This window comes from Neofelis nebulosa, chromosome 3 (assembly GCF_028018385.1).
Source record: "Neofelis nebulosa isolate mNeoNeb1 chromosome 3, mNeoNeb1.pri, whole genome shotgun sequence".
Classification (NCBI taxonomy): domain Eukaryota; kingdom Metazoa; phylum Chordata; class Mammalia; order Carnivora; family Felidae; genus Neofelis; species Neofelis nebulosa.
The window spans coordinates 147973372-147997823 of record NC_080784.1 but is presented as its reverse complement, the minus strand read 5'-3'; the positions used below and the strand labels follow the sequence as shown (position 1 = coordinate 147997823).

The 24452-nt window shown below is 36.4% G+C and overlaps 1 protein-coding gene across 7 annotated transcripts in view; it reads right to left on the bottom strand.

The window, feature by feature from the left end:
* The window catches only part of ANKRD17 (ankyrin repeat domain 17), a 164075-nt gene that overhangs the window by 5405 nt on the left and 134218 nt on the right, over positions 1-24452 (bottom strand). For all 7 annotated transcript variants that reach the window (XM_058722305.1, XM_058722306.1, XM_058722310.1 and 4 more), the window contains 6 exons: positions 18696-18867; positions 16885-17332; positions 16248-16403; positions 14393-14542; positions 11426-13062; positions 6107-6304 (listed from right to left, as the gene is read on the bottom strand). In XM_058722305.1, coding sequence (XP_058578288.1) covers positions 6107-6304; positions 11426-13062; positions 14393-14542; positions 16248-16403; positions 16885-17332; positions 18696-18867 — 2761 coding nt within the window. The remainder of the gene's footprint in view (positions 1-6106; positions 6305-11425; positions 13063-14392; positions 14543-16247; positions 16404-16884; positions 17333-18695; positions 18868-24452) is intronic.

Here is a 24452-nt window from a genome sequence, read left to right as displayed (position 1 = left end):
CAAACACAAGATCATTTAAGAGAAGGCAGAGGTGAGGGTGGTGGGAGGGTAAGGATAACAAAGCCAGGAAATATAATGAAGTACAAGGCCATATTTGCGCATACATACCTAAAAGACAAAATTCTAGAGCTTTTAAGCTAGAAAAGATATCTGATCCACTTACCCTTTCTAAATATTCAGGAAAACTCATTTCATTTAAAAATGTAAAACAGAATAGAACTGAAGCCAAATTCCATACAAAGCTATTTATGTGAACTAACAGAGATATGAACCCATAACATCTTACAGACAATAAAAACATGCCAGAAAGAAAGCTCTAATATTCCAAAGGTGTATCAGAAAGAAAGCTGTATTCTAAAATTCTAATGTGGGCTAAGAGAAATGCAAGAAAAACATATGAAAAACAGCATTAATTCAGTAAAGCTGGAAACAATGACAAAACTCGGGAAAGTATTGGAAATAAGAGAATATTCCAGAAGGTGTAAACACAAGGGATAAAGTTTTAGGTTTTGTTTTTTAAACTATGTACCAAAAGGGCATAATTACATACCTGAGAAAAATCAACCCATTATAACTAAGGTCAAGACAAAGTCAAAGGTAGTAGGCAGGCAAGAAGGATGGATGGATGGAATGATGGACAAATGAGTTCTACCTCTCCTAGAATCACCCCTAGAAACCTGCCCAATCCTCAGTGTTAGATCTAGTCTCTCTTTCCTTTCCTGAATCCTTCCGAAAACAAAAGCAAAACAAAGCAAAATAACAGCAACCCTCCATGTTCTGTTTAAATGGACAGAATAATGAGGCCTGCCTGCTGACTTGCCCCATTTAAGAAATCTGTCCTCTCCACAGATTCTGCCAATCTCATAGCCATATTTTTATCAGATGACTGTTTACTGCTTCCTCCCTGCAGGCTTACTGGACTAATGATGGCATGTGAGTGAAGAATGATCCATTTCAGGCTTGGAGAACCTTCTTTAGAAAAAGAATATAAAATTACAAACACAAAACTAGGTATATGGCTTTGTCAGGGTCCCTTGGCAAATAAGGTACCCTGAAGCTTAAACTTCATTGGCTTCGTGGTAAATCCATTTCGGTTTTGAAATGACAACAGGTCCTGAAAGAGCAAAGTGACTTACACATTTAAAAAAAAAAATGTTCCTTCAAGAAAATTACTCTGTTTCTTCATGCTTCTGTTCAGTGTTTACTGAACTACCACTGATAATGAGATTAATGTGGCTGGTCATGACTAGCTTACGAAAATGTTTTTAAAGGGGAAAGAAAACAGAATAGAAAATACCAGCATGCAACATACATTGTAAGGATAACAACTATTTTGTAAATATATTATTTCAACTACACACACACACGTATATTGTGTCACAGTGTAAAATTAGTTTCTTCCTTTCAAAATTATGTTTTACTGCTTTTTGATCTGACAACAGTTTTATAAGACTGAATGTCAACACGGTCCATTGACTAAATTTGCCAAGGACTGAAATGCACAGACTAGAGCCAGTGATCAGTACCAGTGCATGAGCTGACTGAGTGTTGGTAAAACAGATCTTAGTAGTTTGAGTGGAATAAGGGCTCAGGTGATCTCTACCTAGCCTTTATATGCAGAAGGTTCTTGGGTATCACCAATCTATTATTCTGGGGCCTCAAGAAAGGGTTCTTTGCTTTCTAACAAAAAATTTACAGAAGGGTCTTGTGTCCACCACATCCCAACTTAACTTGCCAGGTCCTAATATCTGGTGTCCTAAAGGAGAGGGAGTGAGAAGATGTATAGACTACATGGAGAAATATGACAGAACCTGTTCACATAAAACCAGACAAATACATTATGAAAAATAAGTCACATGCTTCTGTGGTTAGTTCTACAAAAGCATCCAGAACAGCAACTTTTAAAAGTATGTAGATAAATACTGAAAACAAAATCTTAAAAGACTAGAAGGAATGAAAATACAAAATTACATTCCTATGAACAGATTAACAAACTAAATGGTCATTAAAAAATAACAGTATTAAGATCTATACTAAGTGAAGAAAGTGCAGACTGGTTAAAAATTCAGTATTAGAGGTAAAAGTGAGAGTCTTGCCTGAATCACTTTAATGGTTGCAAAACAATGACTCAAATCATAACTCCCACATGTATGAGTTGTCCTTATACTGTAAGGAAGAGAGTTCCCATGTAAAATTTTAATTTCTTAAAAAAAAACCAATTAAATTAAATTCTAAAATCTTATTCATAATCATTATGAACTTATGGATTCTTATTTTATCCCATGAGCTGCCATTATTCATTATGGTAGTCAAATTTTCCTGAATTTGGCCAGTGGGAGTCCCTTTAGTAAAGCTGCTTCCTGTGTGTTGCCATGTCCCCATCATTTTAAACAATTACTAACACCAGAAGACTTTGCAGGCTCCCCTTATGCTTTCCCTCCCCCAACTCTAGAATCAGCTAAGAAAGCCTAGTTTCTGGGGCACCTGGGTGTTTCAGTCCTCTGAGCATCCGACTCTTGATTTCAACTCAGGCATTATCCCAGGGTCATGGGATCAAGCCCCATGTCGGTCTCTGCACTGAGCATGGAGTCTACTCAAGATTCTCTCTCTCTCTCCCTTCCTCTGGCCCCCTCCCCCAATTGTGCTCATGCGCTCCCTCTCTTAAAAAAAAAAAAAAAAAAAAAAAAAGCATAGTTTCTTTCAGTGGACAAAAATATTTAACAGATAGATAGAAACACTGGATGTGCTCACTGCTATTAAAGATTAATTGTTTTTAGGCCCTTTCAGTAGATAGCGCTAGAGGGAAAATTGCAATTTTATATGATTCACTCCAATATATAGATAATTGAAAAATCATGAGTTCACAGTGATCCTCTAATTCTAATCCAATTCCATAGGGTTCTTCCTTGCCTTACCCCATTTTACACCTCTCTTTTCTCACAGTGAGGACCATGCATCCCAGCATCATCAATATACTTATTAACCCAATCCTATAATAAACCCCATAATTTTAGAACTGCTTATCCGTAACATTATAAAAATCACATGTCCTAAGCAGAATTGAAGATTTGTCTGAAATCTCGTTGTCTTTAGAGTGAAGGGTATATAAAGTACTATGTTCACAAGTTTTTTGAATTGTTCTATTTTTTTTTTAATTTTTTATGCTCATTTATTTTTGAGAGAGAGACAGAACATGAGCAGGGAAAGGGCAGAGAAAGAAGAAGACAGAGAATCTCAAGCAGTCTCTGCGCTGACAGCGCAGAGCCCAACACAGGCCTTGATCCCATGAACTGTGAATCGCGAATCATGACTTGAGCTGAAATCAAGAGCTGGACACCCACTGAGTGAGTCACCTAGGCTCCCCTGGATTATTTTTTTAGTAGGTTTATGTTAATAATTTGCAATACAGATAAGTTTGTTTCTATTTATGTTCAATTTTAGCATTTTTCCTTCAACAAAGTTGGGTGTGGTGTTTTTGGAATTTATAAACATTAACATCATTTCAAAAGTAAAATTTTTATATTACTCAGACAAGTGCTACTTCTTCCCCCGTTCCCTTATAATCTGCCTGAAAGGATGATGAGGAATAAGAACACAGTCTCACAGAAACTCTACACAGATTACGTACTAATTACAAAGGGAAAAATTATAATTTGACAGTACAGAAACCTAGTATTCATGATCTTAACAAAATGATTCAAAGTTAACAGTGCCAATAATGGCACAAACTTAACATTTTATATTTTCTAATGCAATATACTGAGATAAGGACACAACATTGACTACATACTAAAATTCCTGTCAAAAACACTTAGCCTAAATTTAATCATGAAGAAATATCAGAAAAACAAATGAAGGGGAATTTTATCATCAACTGACCTGTACTCTTCAAAATGTCTTTCTTTGGAAGACAAAGAAAGACTGAGGGAACAGTTCCAGAATATTTCACACTAAAAAGACATGGAATTCAATGTAATCTGTGATCTTGATTTGAATCTTGGATGAGAGGAAATAATATTTATTGTTATTTAAACTATATAATTATTATTATTTATAATTATAATATTTATAATTACTAGATGTTAATGGGACACCTAGTAAATGTAAATATGGACTATGTATTAGCTAATACTGTCCAACATAAAATTTGCTGAATTTGCTAATTGTACCATAGTTGTAGCAGAAAATATTCTTATTTTTAAGAAATATAATCCTTTAGAGTATTCAGGGGAAAATAGCTTGATACCTGCAACTAACTCTAAAATGGTTCAGAAAAAAAATTCTATACACCTACACACCCAGAAAATGAAAGAATGTGGCAACATGTTAACAACTGGTGAATCTGAGAAAAATATATAAGGGTTCTTTGTACTATGCTTACAAGTTTAAAATTATTTTAAGATAGACCTGAAAGACATTATCTAATGTAATACATTTACCCTGAGTGATTCATGGTTCGAAGGGGAAAAAAAATGTATAAAAAATGTTTTAGGGCAATTGGGGATATCTGAATAGGAAGTACGTATGACGTGACATTACTAATATTAACGTTTATTTGATAATGGTATTGTGGCTGTGTAAGAAAATGTCCTTATTTTTAAGATGGACACTAAAGTTTTTAGGTCACAAGTGTCATATCTAAACCTTACTTTCAAATGTTTCAACAATAAAAAACTGGAGATTACATAAAATGGAGCAAAATGTTTAAAAAATTGGTAATTTTAAGGAGTTAACAATTGAAAGGAATATGGATGCTTCTTAAAGTATTCTTTCAATTTTTCTGTAAGTTTGAAAATTTCTGAAACTTTTAGAAAATTAAAAAAAAATTTTGTAATGTTTATTTCTGAGAGAGAGAGAGAGAGAGAGAGAGAGAGAGAGAGCAAGAGAGCGCACGAGCAGGGGAGGGGCAGAAAGAGAGGGAGACACAGAATCCGAAGCAGGATCCAGGCTCTGAGCTGTCAGCACAGAGCTCAATGCAGGGCTCGAACTCGTGAACTGCGAGATCATGACCTGAGCTGAGGTCGGATGCCCAACCGACTAAGCCATTCAGGCACCCCTGAAACTTTTTGAAACTTCAAAAAATGTTGGAATGCATCAATGAAAACAATTTTAATAGCTTCAGTGATATTCTGTATCAATCAGCAATGTATTAGAAAACTTAACCTATACTGGTTGCATTGTTACAAAAAGCACAATGTTTTTTCAACCAAAACAAAAATCAAATAAACATTAAAACCAAACCAAAAAACAAAAAATAAAAAAAAACAACAATGAAAAGCCCACACAGTGAAACAAACTATAGGGCAAAACAACCTATCATACTTTCTGAATTTCATCACAAAATCCCTGAATCTATTTCCTAAATAAATATTAATAAGTATGTTTTTATTATGCATAAAAACAGCCTCTGCTTCTGAGAACCCATTCTAAAGATTAGCTACCAAAAATTTCAGAGTAATACGCACATGAGCAGGGAAGGGGCAGAGAGGAGAGAGAAAGAGAGAGAAGATCCTAAATCCACCCCAAGCTAACAGCATAGAGCCCGACGTGAGGCTCGATGCCACAAACTGTGAGATCATGACCTGAGCAAAAATCAACTGATTGACCCACCCAGGCACCTACCCCTCAGGTTAACCCTTTTCAAGGAGCAGTCATGTTGCAATTTTAACTCCTTTTCTCCCAATTCCTATTTTTTCATGAACATGAAAATCAAAAATTATCCAACACACACACACGAATATGAATCACCTATATGTAGACATCTTAAGGAATATGTTTATTCCTATGATGGTTTAGTTTCAGCTCAACATAGAAGACACTGATCCAGATCTGTTATATATTTAGGTATAAAAATTAATGTTAAGAGGAGTATAAGAAAAAACTGAGCAGGTGAAATCACTCAAAAATTATAATGTATTTCAGACTTTTTAATCATTTGCTATTTATAAAAATGTTTGTTCCTCTGTTCCCATTTCATTAGTCTTGATATATTCAAGACTTGTTCACAGCTCGTAAGTCATCTTTTGTCTTTGCCCACTTAAAACCTCTTGCTCTTAAGGAAACATATACAAACTCTTCTTATGGAATTATAATGTATAATACTCACCATTCGATGCTGATGAACATGGAGTCAACAAACTAAGTGGGGAAAAATGTTGTCTGTTAAAGTTAGCAGCTGCGGGTGCTCCTCCAAGGGGTGCCCCAGGTCCATACATTTGACCTCCTGAAAGGTTTGAGGCAAAGTTTCCCAAATGTGTAGAAGAAGGTGTTACAGAACCATATGGTGAGTCCATGTTGACAATACCTGAAAGACAGAAGATAATTTATAATAGTTACCTATAGGAGAAAAAAATTAAAAAAAAAAAAAACTAAATTAAAATTAAGAGACCTCTAAAATACCCCCAAATATTTTAGATTTCTCCTTGCTATTTCTTCCAGTCCATTGACTCATTTTCCCTTCTATAAAGAGAACTATAAAAAAGGAACAATTATCAAGGAAAATTATTTTTATATTTAATTTTAATATATGATACTTTAATTATAGAATACATGTAGATTTAATATCAACATTGGAATTTCAACTGGCCTAGTGGCCAAGGAATTACATAAAAACTTATCTTTAAAAAACTCAGGAGGGAGAGAGGGATGACTAGGCAAAGCAGAGACTATTTCTATGACACTGAAAAAATTCTGTATGATACTATACTGATGGATACATGTCATCAAACATTTGTTCAAACCCACAGAATGTAGAACACCAAAAGTGAACCGTAATGAAAACCACAGACTTTGATAAGGATGTGTTGATAGAGGTTCATCAATTCTAACAAATGCACAACTCTGGTCAGGGATACTGATAATGGAAGAGGCTCTGCCTGCTGGGGGCAGGAGATATGTGGGAAATTCTGTACTTTCCTCTCAATTTTCTCTATGCTTTTCTGTGAACCTAAAAGTGCTATTTAAAAAATAAAGTCTAGGAGCTAAGGTTCCCAGCAGCTGGCTCTGGAGAGCATGGGGTCCTGCAGAGTAAAGATTTAAATCCCAAGGTCATGGCAAAACATCTGAAGTTCATTGCCAGGACTGTGATGGTACAGGAAGGAAATGTGGAAGGTACCCACAGGACCTTAAACAGAATCCTCACCATGGATGGGCTCATTGAGGACATTAAGCGATGGCGGTGGTACTATGAAAAGCCTTGTCGCCGATGACAGAGGGGAAGCTATGAAACCTGCCAGTGGATCTACAACATGGAAATGACTCGCAAGATCAATTTCTTGATGTGAAAGAACAGGTAGATCAGTGGCAGTGCTGTTGAGGCCTATCCACCTGTATCCTTCCTATCTCAAACCCCATTTTTTCTTACCTTTTTTATAATAAACTCAATCATGTATATGCAAAAAAAAAAAGTCTAAAAAAACTATAGGGGGGAGAAAAACATAGCTATCCTTCTAGAATGGACAGATCTGATGATCAGCATCTTAAGTGGCCATCCTTTCTATAGCTAATAGTGAAACAATCTTCAGTGAATGCCTCCTGATGTAATACAGTGTGAGGTTCAAAACATCACCCATTTGAAGTTCCTGCCAAATGTTTGACTTGAATGTAATCATGGACTAAGGAAACAGATGAATCTAATCAATCATGGACTAAGGAAACAGATGAATCTAATCTAAAATGTGGGACATTCTTCAGAACAACTGGACTCTTCAAAGGATTCATGTCAAGAAAAACAAAGGAAGGTAGTGAGATTTTAGACTGGGGGAGACCACAGAAACATGGCAGCCAAAAGCAATGTGTGAACCTTGACTGAATCTTGGATGAAAAGGAAAAAAAAAGAAAGAAACAAAGAAACACACAGGCACAATGGTTATATATGGGAGGATGGTACTACATATTGGTTGGTATTGTCTAATTAATGTTAATTCTCTTGAGTGTGGTATTTGTGGTAGAACTGTGAAGGCAAACATGCCTGTTTTGCTGACCTGAATTGAGTAGTATTCCCAACAGACTCTCAAATTAAACTTCATGCTAACTTTGGCTCTAATCAACTATACACCCCCAAAAACCTCAGTTCCTTTATAGAGCTGGCCTTTTTTTCCTACCCTTCCACAAAAATAAGAATTTGTTTCCTTTTTCTCCAAATCTTAATTTTAGTCTTTCTCAACACACTACCTAGAATTCACCTTGTTTTGAAAAGTGAAGTATTTTCTTTTTTTTTTCTTTTTTTAATTTTTTTTTAACGTTTATTTATTTTTGAGACAGAGAGAGACAGAGCATGAACGGGGGAGGGGCAGAGAGAGAGGGAGACACAGAATCGGAAGCAGGCTCCAGGCTCTGAGCCATCAGCCCAGAGCCTGACGCGGGGCTCAAACTCCCGGACCGCGAGATCGTGACCTGAGCCGAAGTCGGACGCTTAACCGACTGAGCCACCCAGGCGCCCCTGAAAAGTGAAGTATTTTCAATAAATTCCAAATATCATAAATATGAAATATAAAAACATTTCCAATGCATTGGCATATGATGATCTTTTAATTCTAACATTTCAGTACTCAAGAGAAATTGTATTATTTTGTAAGTACACATAAATACTTCCATCAGTCCCCAGCAAAGAAACATTTACTGACCATGTTCATTACATTGTATTCACATGTCCTAGGAATAGGTAAAAATTACATCCAGTTCCCATTAAATTTAGAAATTTTTAGTCCCAGAATGTCATCTCTTCAATAACACAGATCAGGTTAGCAACATTTCTGCAAAAGGCTGAATAGTAAATATTTTCAGGCTATCATTAAAGCATGAAAGTAGCTATAACACAATATGTAAATGAATGGGCATGGCTGTGTTCCAATAAAACTTTACTTATGAACACTGAAATTCAAATTCCTATTTTTTTGGTGCCACACAGTATTATTTAAAAAATATTTTTTTTTTTAATTTTTTTTTCAACGTTTTTTATTTATTTTTGGGACAGAGAGAGACAGAGCATGAACGGGGGAGGGGCAGAGAGAGAGGGAGGCACAGAAGCGGAAACAGGCTCCAGGCTCTGAGCCATCAGCCCAGAGCCTGACGCGGGGCACGAACTCACGGAGCGTGAGATCGTGACCTGGCTGAAGTCGGACGCTTAACCGACTGCGCCACCCAGGCGCCCCTAAAAAATATTTTTAATCATTAAAAAAATCTTACACTATTATTAAATCTCAATTTTAAAACGTAACAAATGTAAAAATAGGCAGCAGGCCATTTTTGGCCCATGGACAATAGTTTGTCTATCTCTGGTATGGCTTATCTTTAATTACTTGAAATGTTCACATCAAAATACATAGCTCTAGAGGCAACTTGGTATCCCAAATTGGACAATGCAACAGAAAAAGAACATTATTGGAAAAACCGGTGAAATCTGAATAAAGTCTGTAGTCAATTGTACTATACCAATATTAACTTCTTAGTTTTAAAAAATAAAGGATTATATAAAATATTTATACTAGGGGAAGATGGGTAATTACAGAAGAATTCTTCTATAAATTTAAAACATTTCAAAGTAAAAAGTTAAAAAAAAAGCAATCACTCACAACTAGGAGATCTTTAAGTTCTCTATAAATACCAGCATCATATTAAATGATAATAGAGCTTTCCAAGAAAACATATATTTGATATTGTACTTTCTATTACAGTAGCCACTAGCCATATGTGCTTATTAAATATTGAAATAAGGCCAGCTTAGAGTCACAATGAAAAACAGTATGGAGACTGCACAAAAAATTAAAAATAGAACTGCTATATATAAACCAGCAATTCCACTTCTGGAAATACAGCAAAGGAAACAAAATCATTAACTCAAAAAGGTATCTGCATTCCCATGTTCACAGAAGCATTATTACAATAGCCAAGACATGGAAACAACCAAGGTGTCCATCAACAGATGAATGGATAAAGATGTCGTGAATGCACATGCATACATATGTGCGCGTGCACGCGCGCGCGCACACACACACACACAGGAATATTATTCAGCCATAAAAAGGAAGGAAATCCTGCCATTTGCAACAACATGGATGGACCTGGAGGGAATTACAGTAATTGAAGTAAGTCAGACAGAGAAAGGCAAATACTGTATGATCTCAATATGTGGAATCTAAAAACAAACAAATGCATAGAAAAAGATCAGATTTGTGATTACCAGAGGTGGGAGAAAGGGGAACTGGAGGATGAAAAGGTATTTATAGGATAAATGAGTACCACAAGGATGTAATGTACAACATGATGACTATAGTTAACACTGCCGCAGGATATATATGAAAGTTGTTAAGAGAGTAAAATCCTAAGAGGGAAAAAAAAAAATCACAAGGAAAAATAATTTTTCCCTCTTTTTTATTGTATCTATATGATGATGGATGCTAATTAAACTTATTACAGTAATCGTTTCACAATATAAGTCAAATCATTATGCTGTACACCTTAAACCTACACAGTGATGTATGTCAGTTTTATACAGTTTTCAATAAACGGCTAGTTTGACCAAGAGGAATTTCTAATTTTATTCAATTTTAATTTGAAGAGCACATACGATTAGGAGCTACCTTATTAAAACTATGTGGCTCTGTATTTTTCTCATTATTTTTTTTATTTTCTTTTTTTTATATTTATTTATTTTTGAGAAAGAGACAGAGCATGAGTGGGGGAGGGACAGAGAGAGAGGCACAGAATCTGAAACAGACTCCAGGCTCCGAGCTGTCAGCACAGAGCTGGACGCATGGATGGTGCGATCATGACCTGAGCCAAAGTGAGACGCTCAACTGACTGAACCACCCAGATGCCCCTGTTTTTCTCATTATTTTAAAAACAAAAAAGACAGAAATGAAATCAAATTTTAAAAAGCTTTATTACTTTTTGAAATAAACATTTTTAAATTTTAATTTATTAAAACAAAAAAGACTGCTTTATTTTGAGAGAGAAAAATATATCTGACGAAGAAATTTATCTGTGGGAAATTCAAGATAAAGTCCACTGTGGCTTCTAAAAAGACTTTTTTGAAAAACGTCATACTTGGAGCACCTGTGTGGCTCAGTCGGTTGAGCGTCCTACTCTTGGTTTCAGCTCAGGTCATAATCTCAAGGTTTTGTGGGTTCGAGCCCCGCGCTGCCAGCATAGAGCCTGCCTGGGATTCATTCTCTCTCTCTCTGCCCCTTCCCCACTTGCGCTGTTTCTGTCTCTCTCAAAATAAATTAAAAAACTTAAAAAAAATAATTAAAATATAAAAACCCATACTCAACACATCTAATACTCAAAACAGCATTTAAGTGAACTAAATACAACAATCTCTATCTGGCCCATTCATGGAATAAAAATATTAGAAAATGACCAAGAGTTTTCCTATCACTTGTATAAAGGAACAGCTGCAGAATGTTAGAAAATACAAACTCACCTGAGGGACTTGGAGCGGGTCTCTGTAATGGTGGTCTAAAACCTGGAGCTTTGGAAGTATCAGACTGATGTAAAGGATCTGAATTTGGCAAATATGAGGATTTTCCTGATAGCATAGATTCTGGCGTTGACTGAGATGAAACAACAGATCCTCCCCAGAAGGCATGAGCAGAAGTAGGGCTGTTTTCAAACAATGTGCTAAAGGGCCCAAATGGTAAGGGGGCACTGAAATTGGGAGCAATAGGCTTATTTGCTGGATGTACTGAATTTTGACAAGCACTTTGTGTACTTAAGGTTGAAGGTAGCTGGACAGAAGAGGGAACACTGTGAGGTCTTTTAATGTGATTGACACTTAGGACTGCAACAGATGAACTCTGCACTGGAGCTGGATTCTTGTGAGGGGCCGTTGTGCCATGAGAGGGTGGTCTAATAGCAGGGGTTTCCATTTTAGGAGCAGGCTGGGAGCATCCCATTTGTGTCTGAGGCATAGGGTAAGTCACTGGGGCAGTAGAAGGCACCGCCACTGGAGCAGAACTTGTTGTTGCTAAAGGAGGAACAGTCATTCTAACTTCCGGGGGAGGAACCTGAGACTGCTGAAGAGGTGGTCTTGGCTCCTGAGAAACAGATCCCGGAGGTTGTTGCTGAGTAGAATGAACTGATGAACTCCCAGAAGAACTGCTGCTGTTTGAAAGTCTACTGTTTGCTGTTTCTACTACTGGTGGACTACCTGCTTCCTGTTCAGAGGAAGATGCCCCTTTATTTGGAGATGCTGTTCCACAATCCAAAGGGCTGTTTCTAGAAACCCCTCCTGACTGGGCTGGTGGTGATGGGGAAGATGGGGATGATACTGGGTAGTGTTCTTTGGCAGTAGGCATAGGATATGTGGCATTTGTGGGTGCAGTGCTGTTGTTGCTTGCTGTGGTTGTGACTGTTGTGGTGGTGGCATTGGATGTCTTCACAACTGTGACAAAAAGCTGCCTTCTGACAGAAGGTGAACTTGGACTGCCATTTGTAGATGTACCAGGCACCGTTGAAGCTGATGAACTGGTTGTAGTTGTTGGACTTGAAGTTAAAGAACCTGCTGAATTCACCTGAGAACCACTGCTATTCTGATTGCTATGGCGAGGCACCATGTGAGGCTTAGGCGAGTTAGTAGCTCTGGCAGGGCTCAAAGGCCTGACAGGAAAAGGACCCCAAGTGGATTGAGCTGGTGGAAAAGTACCTCCAAAGTGGGTCATGGGCAACCTTGGTGGACGGATCTGCTGGAAAGTCTGAGCAGCAAGCAAAGCATGTGCAAACTGTGGAGGAGGATATGCTAATGGAAGAGAAACTGGAAAACCAGGCCTCACATTATTCACTGGGTTCTTAATGGTTTTATGAGTAGATGCAGAAGAAATTGCAGGCACCGTGAGTGCTGTGGCAGTTTGAGATGTTGATGACAGAGCTACAGTCGTCATTTTAATTCCCATTAAGGAACTGTTAGCAGCAGTGGTGGTAGGTGCTGATGACCCTATTTTGGAATTTGCTGAGGAGCTTTTCAAACGATTCTTTGGAATAAGTTCATCAATTTCTTTGTCTGGATCCTTGATCAGAGCATTGATCAACTGAGTTGCCTGTCTTGTTGATTCAGTGCCACCCCTGTAAGTTGACCAAGAAGAAAAAGTTAGGTCCAATTTCCCCTCCTTTTTAATAGGCATAGCCTAAATTCATTTGTGTGAGTGTACACATACATACAGAGAACAAATAACAAAGGTCAGGCAGCAATTTTCTGACTATTCTTGAGGTATTCTGCAAACAGAGCAATAAACTGGCCTGGTATGCCGTTATATTTTTCAAAGGAATAGTAAACGACTTTTCAAAAATGCATTTTGCTATTGCTTCCTTAGACTAAGAAGTCATTTTCCCATCGTAAAATGCATTACAGTTAGAAAAACCACTGCATTTAAAAGCCTATGTAATCCATAACACTGTAATTAAACAGTTGGTCAATGTTAAAAGCAATATAAGTAAACAAAGAACAATAACAAAAAAACTGAGTAAAAATAATAGTGTTTTATTTTAAGTCCCGGTACCTAAGATGACCCCATCTATGACCCCCACCTCTGACTAAACTCTATTAGAATGATTCTCATACTTCCTCTGAAAAGATGTCTCAGAAGGAGAGAGGAATCCTGACAGGGCCAACAATGGGCATCAGGTCAAACCCTAGTGTTAAATCTTCAGGAAAATATTTGATTGCAAGGAAAGCCTTATGGAAACCCTAAGGGGGAAATTACTCATAGAAGGTATCTGCTTCCCTCTTGTCTAGATAAAGCAGGTTGGGACTACCCACCTATCCCAGGAAAGGGAAAAACAAGATAGGAGAACAAATACAAAATAGAGATGGCTAACTGCCTCCCTTAAAGGTAGACTATATAACTATCAGCTCCTAAGGGGCACCTGCCTTTCATAACCAAACTTATGATTTCTTAGAATATTCTATCTTTATTTAAAGGGGATTAAGGTACAGACATCTTCAATGTAAGACAAATACTCATTTCAGAGTTAAATCTATTACTGACCTCATAGTCTAAGGATACAACCTCAGAATAATAAATCTCAAAAGTTAATTTAAGGGCAAAAGGGAAACCTACTGCTTAAAATGGGTAAGAAACCTATTCCTTCTTAAAAAGTCTCAGAATAAAATTTTAAGAATGTTGTATGAACAGTTTATGTAAGGAAAAGATTAAGCCTCTGTCACACACTCACAAAAGAAAAATTCTTTAGAGCCCTTTGAAATATTTCACAAGAGCATATGAATTAGAGAAAAAAACTGTAAAGGTTTTCTTCTCAAACACTAATCAAATTCCCATTTAAAAAAAGTATGCTATTAAACACAAAGTTCCAGTGAAAACTCAAATGCTTGTATTTCATTAAAGTATAATGCAGTAAAACACAAAGGGAGAAAACAAAAGAGACAAAGTTTTGCCTTATGGTTATTATCCGGTCTCCTGTCTTGTCTTTCTGCTTATCAATATCTATGTGTGCACCAGTGAACTCCCGAATGGCATTAATATTACAGCCTCCTCTTCCAATCACTCTGGATATCACAGTTGATGGAACAGATACTTTCTTTGACCTGTTTAAAAGTTGCAAAGGTAAATTAAGATATATCACTAATATCAGTGGTTATGATTAAAATATTGAGGAGAGAGGATTACTAAAATACATTTCTATAAACACAGAATAGATTATTGTTGAGTTAGCCTCTTCTATCTATTCTTACTCTAGGTGATAAAAGACAACTAAGTGACAGGAGAGAGAAAAAATGAGAGAGGTCACGTAAGCAAGCGCTTTTATCATAGCTTCTCATCTCATTACCAAAGATGGTTTGGTTTTTTGACTTTCATCATTTGTTAATATCTATAAAGTACATACTATGTAGACATGCACTGTGTTAGTGCAAATACTAATGGCAAATAAGACAGACATAGGTTCCTGCCCACATAGACTGACTATGTAGATACCAAGTAGGAAAAGAACATCATGCCACGAGTGCTCCAATAAGGTATCATGAAGATACACTGGTTGGGGCACCTAATCCAGCCTGAAGAAACAAGTAACGCTTCTTGTGGGCACTTCTGGGTGTTTGACTCACATTCTTTTTATTCTCTAATATGTAACTGAAAGGATGATATTAAAAATGCATTGTTACCTTGTATTATTTTAGAGGCATCAGAAGATGAGCCAACCATGCTTTATTGAAGAAGCAAATTATTTATTTAGAATGGTAGATTAGATATTAAATTAAAATGTTGTATTTTTTAAAAGGTAAGGTATGACCCCTGTACTTTTATACACATAACTAAGTTACTTAATAATTCCTTTGAAGGGAATAATAATAAGTCAGTGATCATTACTTTCAAATTAGTTAAGAATTTCTTAGTATACCACAATATAAAATACATGGAGAAAAACTGAGTTACCATACTTTTGTATAGACATTACTCTAATGTTGTGATTTTGGTTAGTACAAAATTAGTGTGTGTACGTGAATGAGTGCGTGTGCGATGTGCATGAATGTGAGAGAGAGACAGAGACAGAGATGAAGATAGAGATGGTGGTGCGGGGAGGCTTTGGTCAAAAATATGAAAAAAAACTATACAGTGCATTGTGGGATTAATCGGAATAAGTTTGGTTCATCACAGCTCTTAGTTCAAATACTCAAAACTTTAATTTTTTGTTGGAATTTGTGGGAAGTTCTTTAAAATAGGTTATCGAAGATTTACAATACATTCTCTGTGGGATCTTATGACCTTTTAGTTTCTGGGATACTGTTTTACTTGTTTAATATACATAACATTAAAAATTTCAAGCAAACTATAAACAAATATTTTAGTCCTAAAATTCTTAAAATAAAGATATCCTGTGGTTTACAAACAACAATAGTTTAAAACCAATACTTATTCATTCTTCAAACACTTACAAGTATGTAAAAGATACCACATACTGGGCTCTGAGATTACCAAGTTGAGTACTCGAAACACAATTTATCACCTTAAAGTATTTACATTAGTTTTCTACCAGACAGCAAATACCTAGGGTCAAGCAGATACTGCAATTATGTAACTTTTTAATGTAAAATCTCCTAATTTTAAAAGCATTTATATCCAATTGTTTTTCTCATCTACAGTATGGTATAGGCTATCTCTGTTGGCTAGATTCAGATTCAGCCTAGGGCCACCAGTTTCTTTGCAACCTTTGGAATAGTGGGAGGAATCTAACTGTAAGGTAAACAACATCTCACATATAAAGAATGAGAAAAACAAGGAACAGTCACTCACCTTCTTACAACTTCCTTCCATCCTTCTTCCCTCTTTTGTCCACGCTTAGGACTTGCTACTGTTAACTTCCCATTTGGAGAGGAAAGGGGAGACGGACCAGATTTTGTGCAAGTAGACAGAGAATTACTGGTCACTTCATTGATAGTCTCTGACAATCTTTAACAGAGGGGAAAAATACATTAAATACAGAATATAGAGTTTTAAATAATAGAGGCAATCTATTACATAATTTTATTCTTTTATTTTGGAGTAAATATGGTAAACAAATAAAGAACTTATTTTTCACTTTTCAATATGTAGCATAATATGAACAGACAATTTTTAAGAAGATACTATCATGAGGTCAAAATTAGCAGAGATGAATTACAGTAATAACCCCTGAGAAACCATAGTCAATACTTTTCATGGGCTAAATTTAACAACTAAAATAAAGAAGTTACATAGTAAAAATAATTTTCTCTTTCATTAATACAAAACTTAAAAAATAGCTTATTCTTCAATTAAAATGAAACTGTGACTTCTTTAGCACAGACAAACCCTTATTTTGCCAATTAATTTGCTTGCTTTACTAAAAAATTCAGCAACAAAGCATTTCATGATGATACTATAAATAATAAAAGTGAAAATTGGGACTTACTTTATTGAAGCCTTTCCAGAAACAGATTTTCTCTCCTCCTTTGGAAATGTAACCAGAACTGATGGCTGCTTCTTGCTGGTCATCGTGGTAGTCACCACAGCAGGTGAATGATTGTCACTCTTTCGGCTGCTGTTGCTGTTACTACTTTCATCACTGCAGCTGGAAATCCTCATGTTATCACTGTCCCCACTCTCGCTGGTACTGCTGCTCTTGGACTCTCCATTTACCTTCTCTGGCTGACTATATGAGATTGGTAGTGGATCATCAAATATAATCTGAACATTTTCTGGAGTAATTTTATTTTTCCTGTTTTTCCTCTTTGAACTGGTTGTGGTTATGGTATTATTTCTTTTACCATGGGAACCTGCCAAAGTTGTCCAGGTTGCAGATATACCTATGGTAGTAGTGGTTGTGGCACTTGGAGGCTCTGTCAAGACTTCAGGCTCATCTGTAAAAGTAGTAATACCAAGTTAGACAGTTCTAAGTGATTCGAAATATATTTAGCTTTTTTTTTCTTTTTTTAAATGTTTATTTACTTTTGAGAGAGAGACACAGCACGAGCCAGGGAAGGGCAGAGAGGGAGACACAGAATCCAAAGCAGGATCCAGGCTCTGAGCTGTCAACACAGAGACTGATGCAGGGCTCGAACCCGCAAACCGTGAGACCATGACCTGAGCCAAAGTTGGACGCTTAACTGACTGACCCACCAAGGAGCCCCATAGAATATATTTAGCTTCAAGCACTTGAAGAACAATAAAATCAGGAGTAACTTTGCAACTATTAGATGACAATTAGATGTAAAGTCATCAATCATTCCAGCATTCATTAGTAATGAAATAGATATGATTGATCTCCTCTCTGTGCTAAGTCCTAAACAATACATAGTAGGCAGTTATTTGGGAAATGTGAATAATTACTGTATATCACATATTATATAATTATTAAATTTCTCAGGTATAATAATGTTATTGTGGTTATATAAAATAATGTTCTTTTTCTGGGAAATACATATTCAAGTATTTAGTGATGATTCTGCATGGGGTGCCCAGTTTACATGTAATCTATTCAAAAAGAAAGGAAAAAAAACAAATTGAACTAATGTGCCAAAAATATTATAAAAATCCAGGTGACATACAGGTGTTCATCATACTAATCCATAAACCTTTCTGTAGTTTGAAATTTTTCAAAATAAAAGGCTGCAGGAGAGGGAAATTACACACACACACACACACACACACACTACATATATATTTGGTGGCTTACTGGCAGTGGTTTCTCCTCACAATATTTTCAATATCAAATAATCTTTTAGTTAGAATCCAGTTAAAATAACTTCCTCAGTTTGAGAAAATTCTAAATATGTTTAAGATTATCAATATTATGGAATTACACTTAATTTTGTAGGTATAATAAATGGTATTGTGATTATGTAAGCAAATGTCATCCTAGGGTAAGTGTTGAAGTTTTGTAGGTACAATGTCAAGATGTTTGCAACTTACATTCAGATAGCTTAGAAAAAATATATACATGTTTAGAAAGAAAAAAAAATAAAGCAAATATGGTAAATGTTTATTTTTAGTATCTAGGTAGAAGGTACTCAGGTGTTCATTTTATCATTCTTTCAATTTGTAGCTCTGAAATTCTTCACAATAAAAAGCTAGGGAGAAGTCAATAAATGAAAATAGCACACAATACTTAACGGCTAATGACAGAAATCTACTTTTACCTTAAGTTACTGATATTTAAGGAAATATCATTTTGAATACAATGTATTACATAAATCAAATTAGATGGTAAGTTAGAGAAAATACCTTCAACTTTATGCTTTTCTTTTTCTTGAGCAGCTTGGAGTTCAAAGTTCTCTTTATTTTTGGCTTCGATTTCTTCTAGTTTTCTTCTTTGCTCTTCCTTTTTCTTTCGTCTCTTCTCCTTTCTCTTTTCTCTTTTGGCAGCCAAGGCCAGCCTCCGGCTTTCTTCTCTTAACTATTAAAGGATAAATAAAACAGATTTACTTTGTAAAAAAAGTTGTCACACAATGTCATTTTATCATAAGAGAACTAGAATACCATAAAATTCAAAGTCATCTAGTTCAATTTACTATTTAATCAAGATTATAGTCGAATCGCTGTAAAGAGAAAATAATATTTTTAAATGTCAAGATCAAATTAATGATATAAGATAATCTAATTTTAAAATGGATAAATGACAGATACATAGCTTTCACAATCACTAAAAAATGTAAATTAAAATAATAAGTTACCATGTTTTATTCATTAATTTTGCAAAATTAAAAAAGGTAACATGGATCAGCACAAGTTTGGGAAAATGAGTTCCTTCCTATACTGCTGTGGGTATAAATAGTTGTATTTTAGAAAAGGTAATTCAAAAGCCTCCTATTAAAATTACAAACTGCTTATCCAAAGAATTTATTCTATAAAATAACCATAGTGAAAAAATAATTTCTATTGCAGAGCTGATTATAGTGGCAATAAATGGAAACAAGGTAAATCCATCAATGCCAAGAATGGGGGGAATAAATTAACAACAGTACACATTCACAAAATACTAGGCAGCCATTAATGGGGCAGCTGGGTGTCTCAGTCAGTTAAGTGTTTGACTCTTGGATTTTGCCTCACGTCATGATCTCATGGTTCACGGGTTTAAGCCCCGCATTGGGCTCTATGCTATATCAGCACTGAGCCTGCTTGGGAATCTCTCTCCCCCTCTCTCGGCCCCTCCCCTGCTTGCACATTTTCTCAAAATAAAAAAAACGTGAAAACAATTTTTTTAAGTGTTCTATACTTGGTAATATGCTCCCAAATTACACTGGTTAGAAGAAAAGAATGCACATGGCTGTCCAATGATCTCACTGGGAAGGGAACCTGTTATGTGGCTCTGTTTGTAGAAATAGAGAAAAAGGCAAAGAGGATACAAATAAAGCTAATGACTACTCTAAAGTGAGCCTGGAGGAGGGGTGGCAGAAAGATGGTGGCTTTCAATTTTATTTTATATAACTGTACCCTGTTTCTATTTGTGAAAGTGGGCACTTAATGGTGTTACTTTCATAGTCAAAACAATGAGTAAGAATAAAAGTATAACATCTCTTAATAAGTGACATTAACAATTAAATTTTCCTCTTTGATTCATAAAGTGAGAAAATCATCTTCAAACTGTTTTCTTTCCTTGTCCTCTAAAAGATGTTTTCAAACTGTGTACTCCCTGCCCATAATCTAGTGTTTTGTGTATTATGTGTACATTTAAATATATGTGTCAAAACAATGACACTCAGTTTATGGAAAATGTCACAATATGCTAACTAATGAAACCAGAGCTCAAATATAAGCCCAAAAGACAAATCATTTCATTTTTGTTAAATTTTTTAAGGTTTTTGCTTTTGCTGGACTTTACTGTCGTTTCAAATTATGTCTGTTAGGTACCTGAAAGTTTCTGCCCACCTTGAAAGTTTTTACACCCTGGGGCAGTGCACCATAATTACACTCTCTCTGGTGAAGAGAAATCTTTTGCTCCTGAAAACGGAAATAATTAAGGAGACTCTGTAGAACACTGCTACTTTCTCAGGTAGAGGGATTTCAGGAAATAATACAAATGGAAGTTAAAGATACAAAAGTTGTCTGCATGGTAGCCCTAGAAAGTTTTGCTAGGCCTCCAGAAGCACACAAACTCCAGTCTGAAGACAAGTGAAAGAGGAGCTTTTGACCTTGCAGAAGGACTGGAAAGAAAAAACTGCTGACCTTCACTCCTTAGATCATTACATGGGAGGAGGAATAGTATCTGACTGGAGAGTTTGAAAGAAGGAAGTAAGCATGTGTGACTCTGCTCACTGAATCCTTGCTTTAATGGAGCTAGCTGCCTGCCCTTGGGAAAACGTGCATTCTCCCCGCTGAACTCTAGTGAGGTTAGCCTGCCTAGCTGACTTTGTCAGATAAGCTTAAGTTAAAGAGGAAAAGGAGGAGTACAAAGTGGCATGAAGGATGTGCCAAAAAAACTTTTCAAAGCAACCGTTTCCATAAATATGTATTAAGCCTCTTCTGCGCTCTCACTCTCAAAAATAAACATTAAAAAAATTTAAAAAATATATTAAGACTCTCCAATTCAGAATTAGGAATAATAAAATATACTTTATCTGTGTCATGGCTGTATGTACAGAAAAGCCTTGACAAAGGCTTATGAGCGATCAAAATAACAAGCGAAACCCACTGGTTAAGCCAAGGATGGATTTTTGGTTTTGCTGGATTTTTTATTTGTCTAGTGGTAGGAGATCATTGTGACTGGTATCAAGTGGGAAAGAACTACCTTAAGAATAGAAAACTTTAGGGGCGCCTGGGTGGCTCAGTCGGCTAAGAGGCCGACTTCGGCTCAGGTCATGATCTCGCGGTCCGTGAGTTGGAGCCCTGCGTCGGGCTCTGTGCTGACAGCTCAGAGCCTGGAGCCTGTTTCAGATTCTGTGTCTCCCTCTCTCTGACCCTCCCCTGTTCATGCTCTGTCTCTCCCTGTCTCAAAAATAAATAAAACGTTAAAAAAAAAAAAAAAAAAAAGAATAGAGAGCTTTAAATCAGAAAGCAGTCATCTAAACCTATTTGGCCTAGATGTGGGTAGGGGTGATGGGCTGAGGTAGACTAGTTTGTAGGTGTAGCTGGGTCTTGGGTATGCAAGTGCCCTTAGGGCTTACAGAATTCAGTCAGTGGAGACTGGCCCTTTGACAACAGTATGTCTAGCCTTTGACAACAGTTAAGTCTAGATTATCAGACTCACAGTAGAGTTCAGCCCTAAAGGCAAGGTATTTACTCGTTTCTACATCTTATAAATTCTAAGTATTATCTAGTATTTTGATAATCTCATAGATTCTACTAACCCTTTCGACTCACTAAAAAGTGGGGCACAAATTCAGAGGTCCTAGGGAAACTCTTTCTGAAGGACAGATCTCAGATTATGGCTGTGAAAGAACCAATAAAGGCATGAAGCTCTAAAAAATTAAGCAGAATTAGATAAGATAGATACATATTTATTAAGAGGCATCATAAGTTTGCAGGAGGTATATGAAACTAGTGGATCACCAAAGGGAAAAAGTTATTAACTATATGAATATGTATTTATGTGTATGTGTATGTATGTATGTGTGTGTGTGTGTGTGTGTGTGTGTGTGTGTGTGTATGGGATATCCAATATTTAAAAGGAAGAGCAAATGAGACTTTAGGAAGGCATAATCAGGCAGAGGAAGACAATCAAGAGAAAAATGGCTTCAGTGAGAAGAGTTTTATGAAGGAAGGTAATCAACATTGGTAAGTATCACAAGTATCAATAAGGACTGAAAATAAGTAATAGGATTTGGCAGTTGAGATGCCACTGGTAACCCTGCTATAGTTAGTTCATTGCAGTAGTGAGGGAGTAGGTAAATGGTTCTGAGGATTAAAAATTTAAAAAGTAGAGGGTGGCAGGGTGGCTCAGTTGGTTAGGCATCCGACCTCGGCTCAGGTCATGATCTTGCGGTTCGTGAGTTCGAGCCCTGCGTCGGTCTCTGTGCTGACAGCTCAGAGCCTGGAACCTGCTTCGGATTCTATGTCTCCCTCTCTGTCTGCCCCACCCCAACTTGTGCTTTCTCTCTCTTTCTCAAATATAAGTAAACATTAAAACAATTATTAAAAAAAATTAAAAAGTAGAGTGAACAAGACATAGATTATTCTCTTAAAATATCTGGAAAACAAAATGCTAAATTTGAGGTAAAGTTTCATTATAATAATTACCTTAAGTTGCAGGCAGAGGGTAGGAGTTAAACAGTAGACACTAAAGATAAAAAAGTATGGGGGAGGTGGTAACAACTGATGCAAGGTCCCAAAGAGAACAGATGAAAACAGAATAAGCCATGAAGACTTAAGAAAGTCTGGAGGTACAGAAAACAGGGTTAGAAATTCAGCCTACATCCTCTATTTTCTCACAAAGTACAAACCTGCACCTCACTTCACTTACTGGGGAACTGCTATATGTTTTTCAGTATATGTGGGGGAAGGGTAGAGGCTTTGAAGAAAAGAGTCAAGTTGTAGAATAACCTTATTGTGGAAAAGGAAAGGGCACTACTAACTGGTGATTTCTAATTGAGGTTTAGGAAACAAAGTGATATTTGAGAGTTAAGCTTTTTAAGGTAAAAATTCAAGAATTTAAGAAGTAGTAGTCCAGACTAAAGAGAAACCATCTGCAAATTTGGATATATGAAAGTGAACAAGTTATGTGAGCAGGAGAAAACCACAGCGAGTGATGAGCCTGGAGGAGTAAGCTAGGAGGACCCGAATATTTGGATTTTCCCAAGCAGACAATTAAGACAGACGGAAAGTTTTTGAGAAGGGTGTAACGCAATTCCACCTGTGTATTAGAAAACTATGTAAACTGTGGAAAAGTTACATTGGAAAGGAGAAAGACTAAAATGAAGGCAAAAGGTGACGGAGGCAAAACTATTTATTTATATAGGGAGACTATTAAGCCTACTGCGATACTTCAGGTATCAGGAGTGATAACTGAGAGGAAAGGAAGAAACAGAGACTGCCAAAGCTTAGTTAAAGGTGATGATGATATGTAGAGGGTTTAAATGTGCCAGGTGCTGGATTAAGTTAATTTACTACATGAATTCATTTGATGGATGTAGTGAACGGGAAGGGAAGCAAGGGTAAGTGAGCAGCTGAAAGTGATATCAAGATTTCATTACTGACTCATAGGTACTGACACCAATAACAGAAAAAGAGATCAAGGAGTATTCAAGGGAAGGGAAGGGAAGGATCCAAGGAAAATCTATTGATAATCTGCTATATATTAAGCATGGTTGTAATCTTTTAGGACTAGTCAGTAAACCAGACAAAATATCCCTACCCTCATGAAGCTTATAAAACTAACATTTAGTTGGGGGGAGGCACATAGATGACAATATGTTAGTTTTCAAAAACGTGTTAAGTACAATGTATAATACTGGAGAAGGGGAAGAGAAGTATGTATATGGGGACGGGTAAGGGGGTTTGACTTTAAATAGGTAATCAGTGTTAAGTCTCACAAAGGTAAAGTTTAAGTGAATATCTAAAAGATCTGAAATATTTCAGGCAAAGAGAACAGCCAATACATAAGCTGTATGTTCAAGCAGGCCCCTGTGGTTGAAAATAGTAGAAAAATGACTTTGCAACAGAATATCAGAGGGTCTGTCTGATCACCTTGGTGTCTCAAAGACTTTATCTTTTAGTCTGAAATAGTGCTGTAGGGTTTTGAGCAAGAGTGTCAGATTTGATTTAAATGATTTAAGAGGATGGAGAATAGACTGCTGAGCAATGGGAATCAGGGAGGTCAGTTAAATAACTACTGGGTAATACAGGTAAGAGATGATATTAATGACTTGAACCAGGGTGAGAAGTGATGAAAAGAGACTAGGATTCTAGATACAGTTATAAGGCAAAGGTAACAAGATTTTCTAATGGAGGATAGAGAGGAATCAATAATGACCTCAAGGCTTTTAGCATAAGCAGTTCCAAGACAGAGTTATGGCTCTAGGGTGGGCAAAGATTAGGAGTTGACAT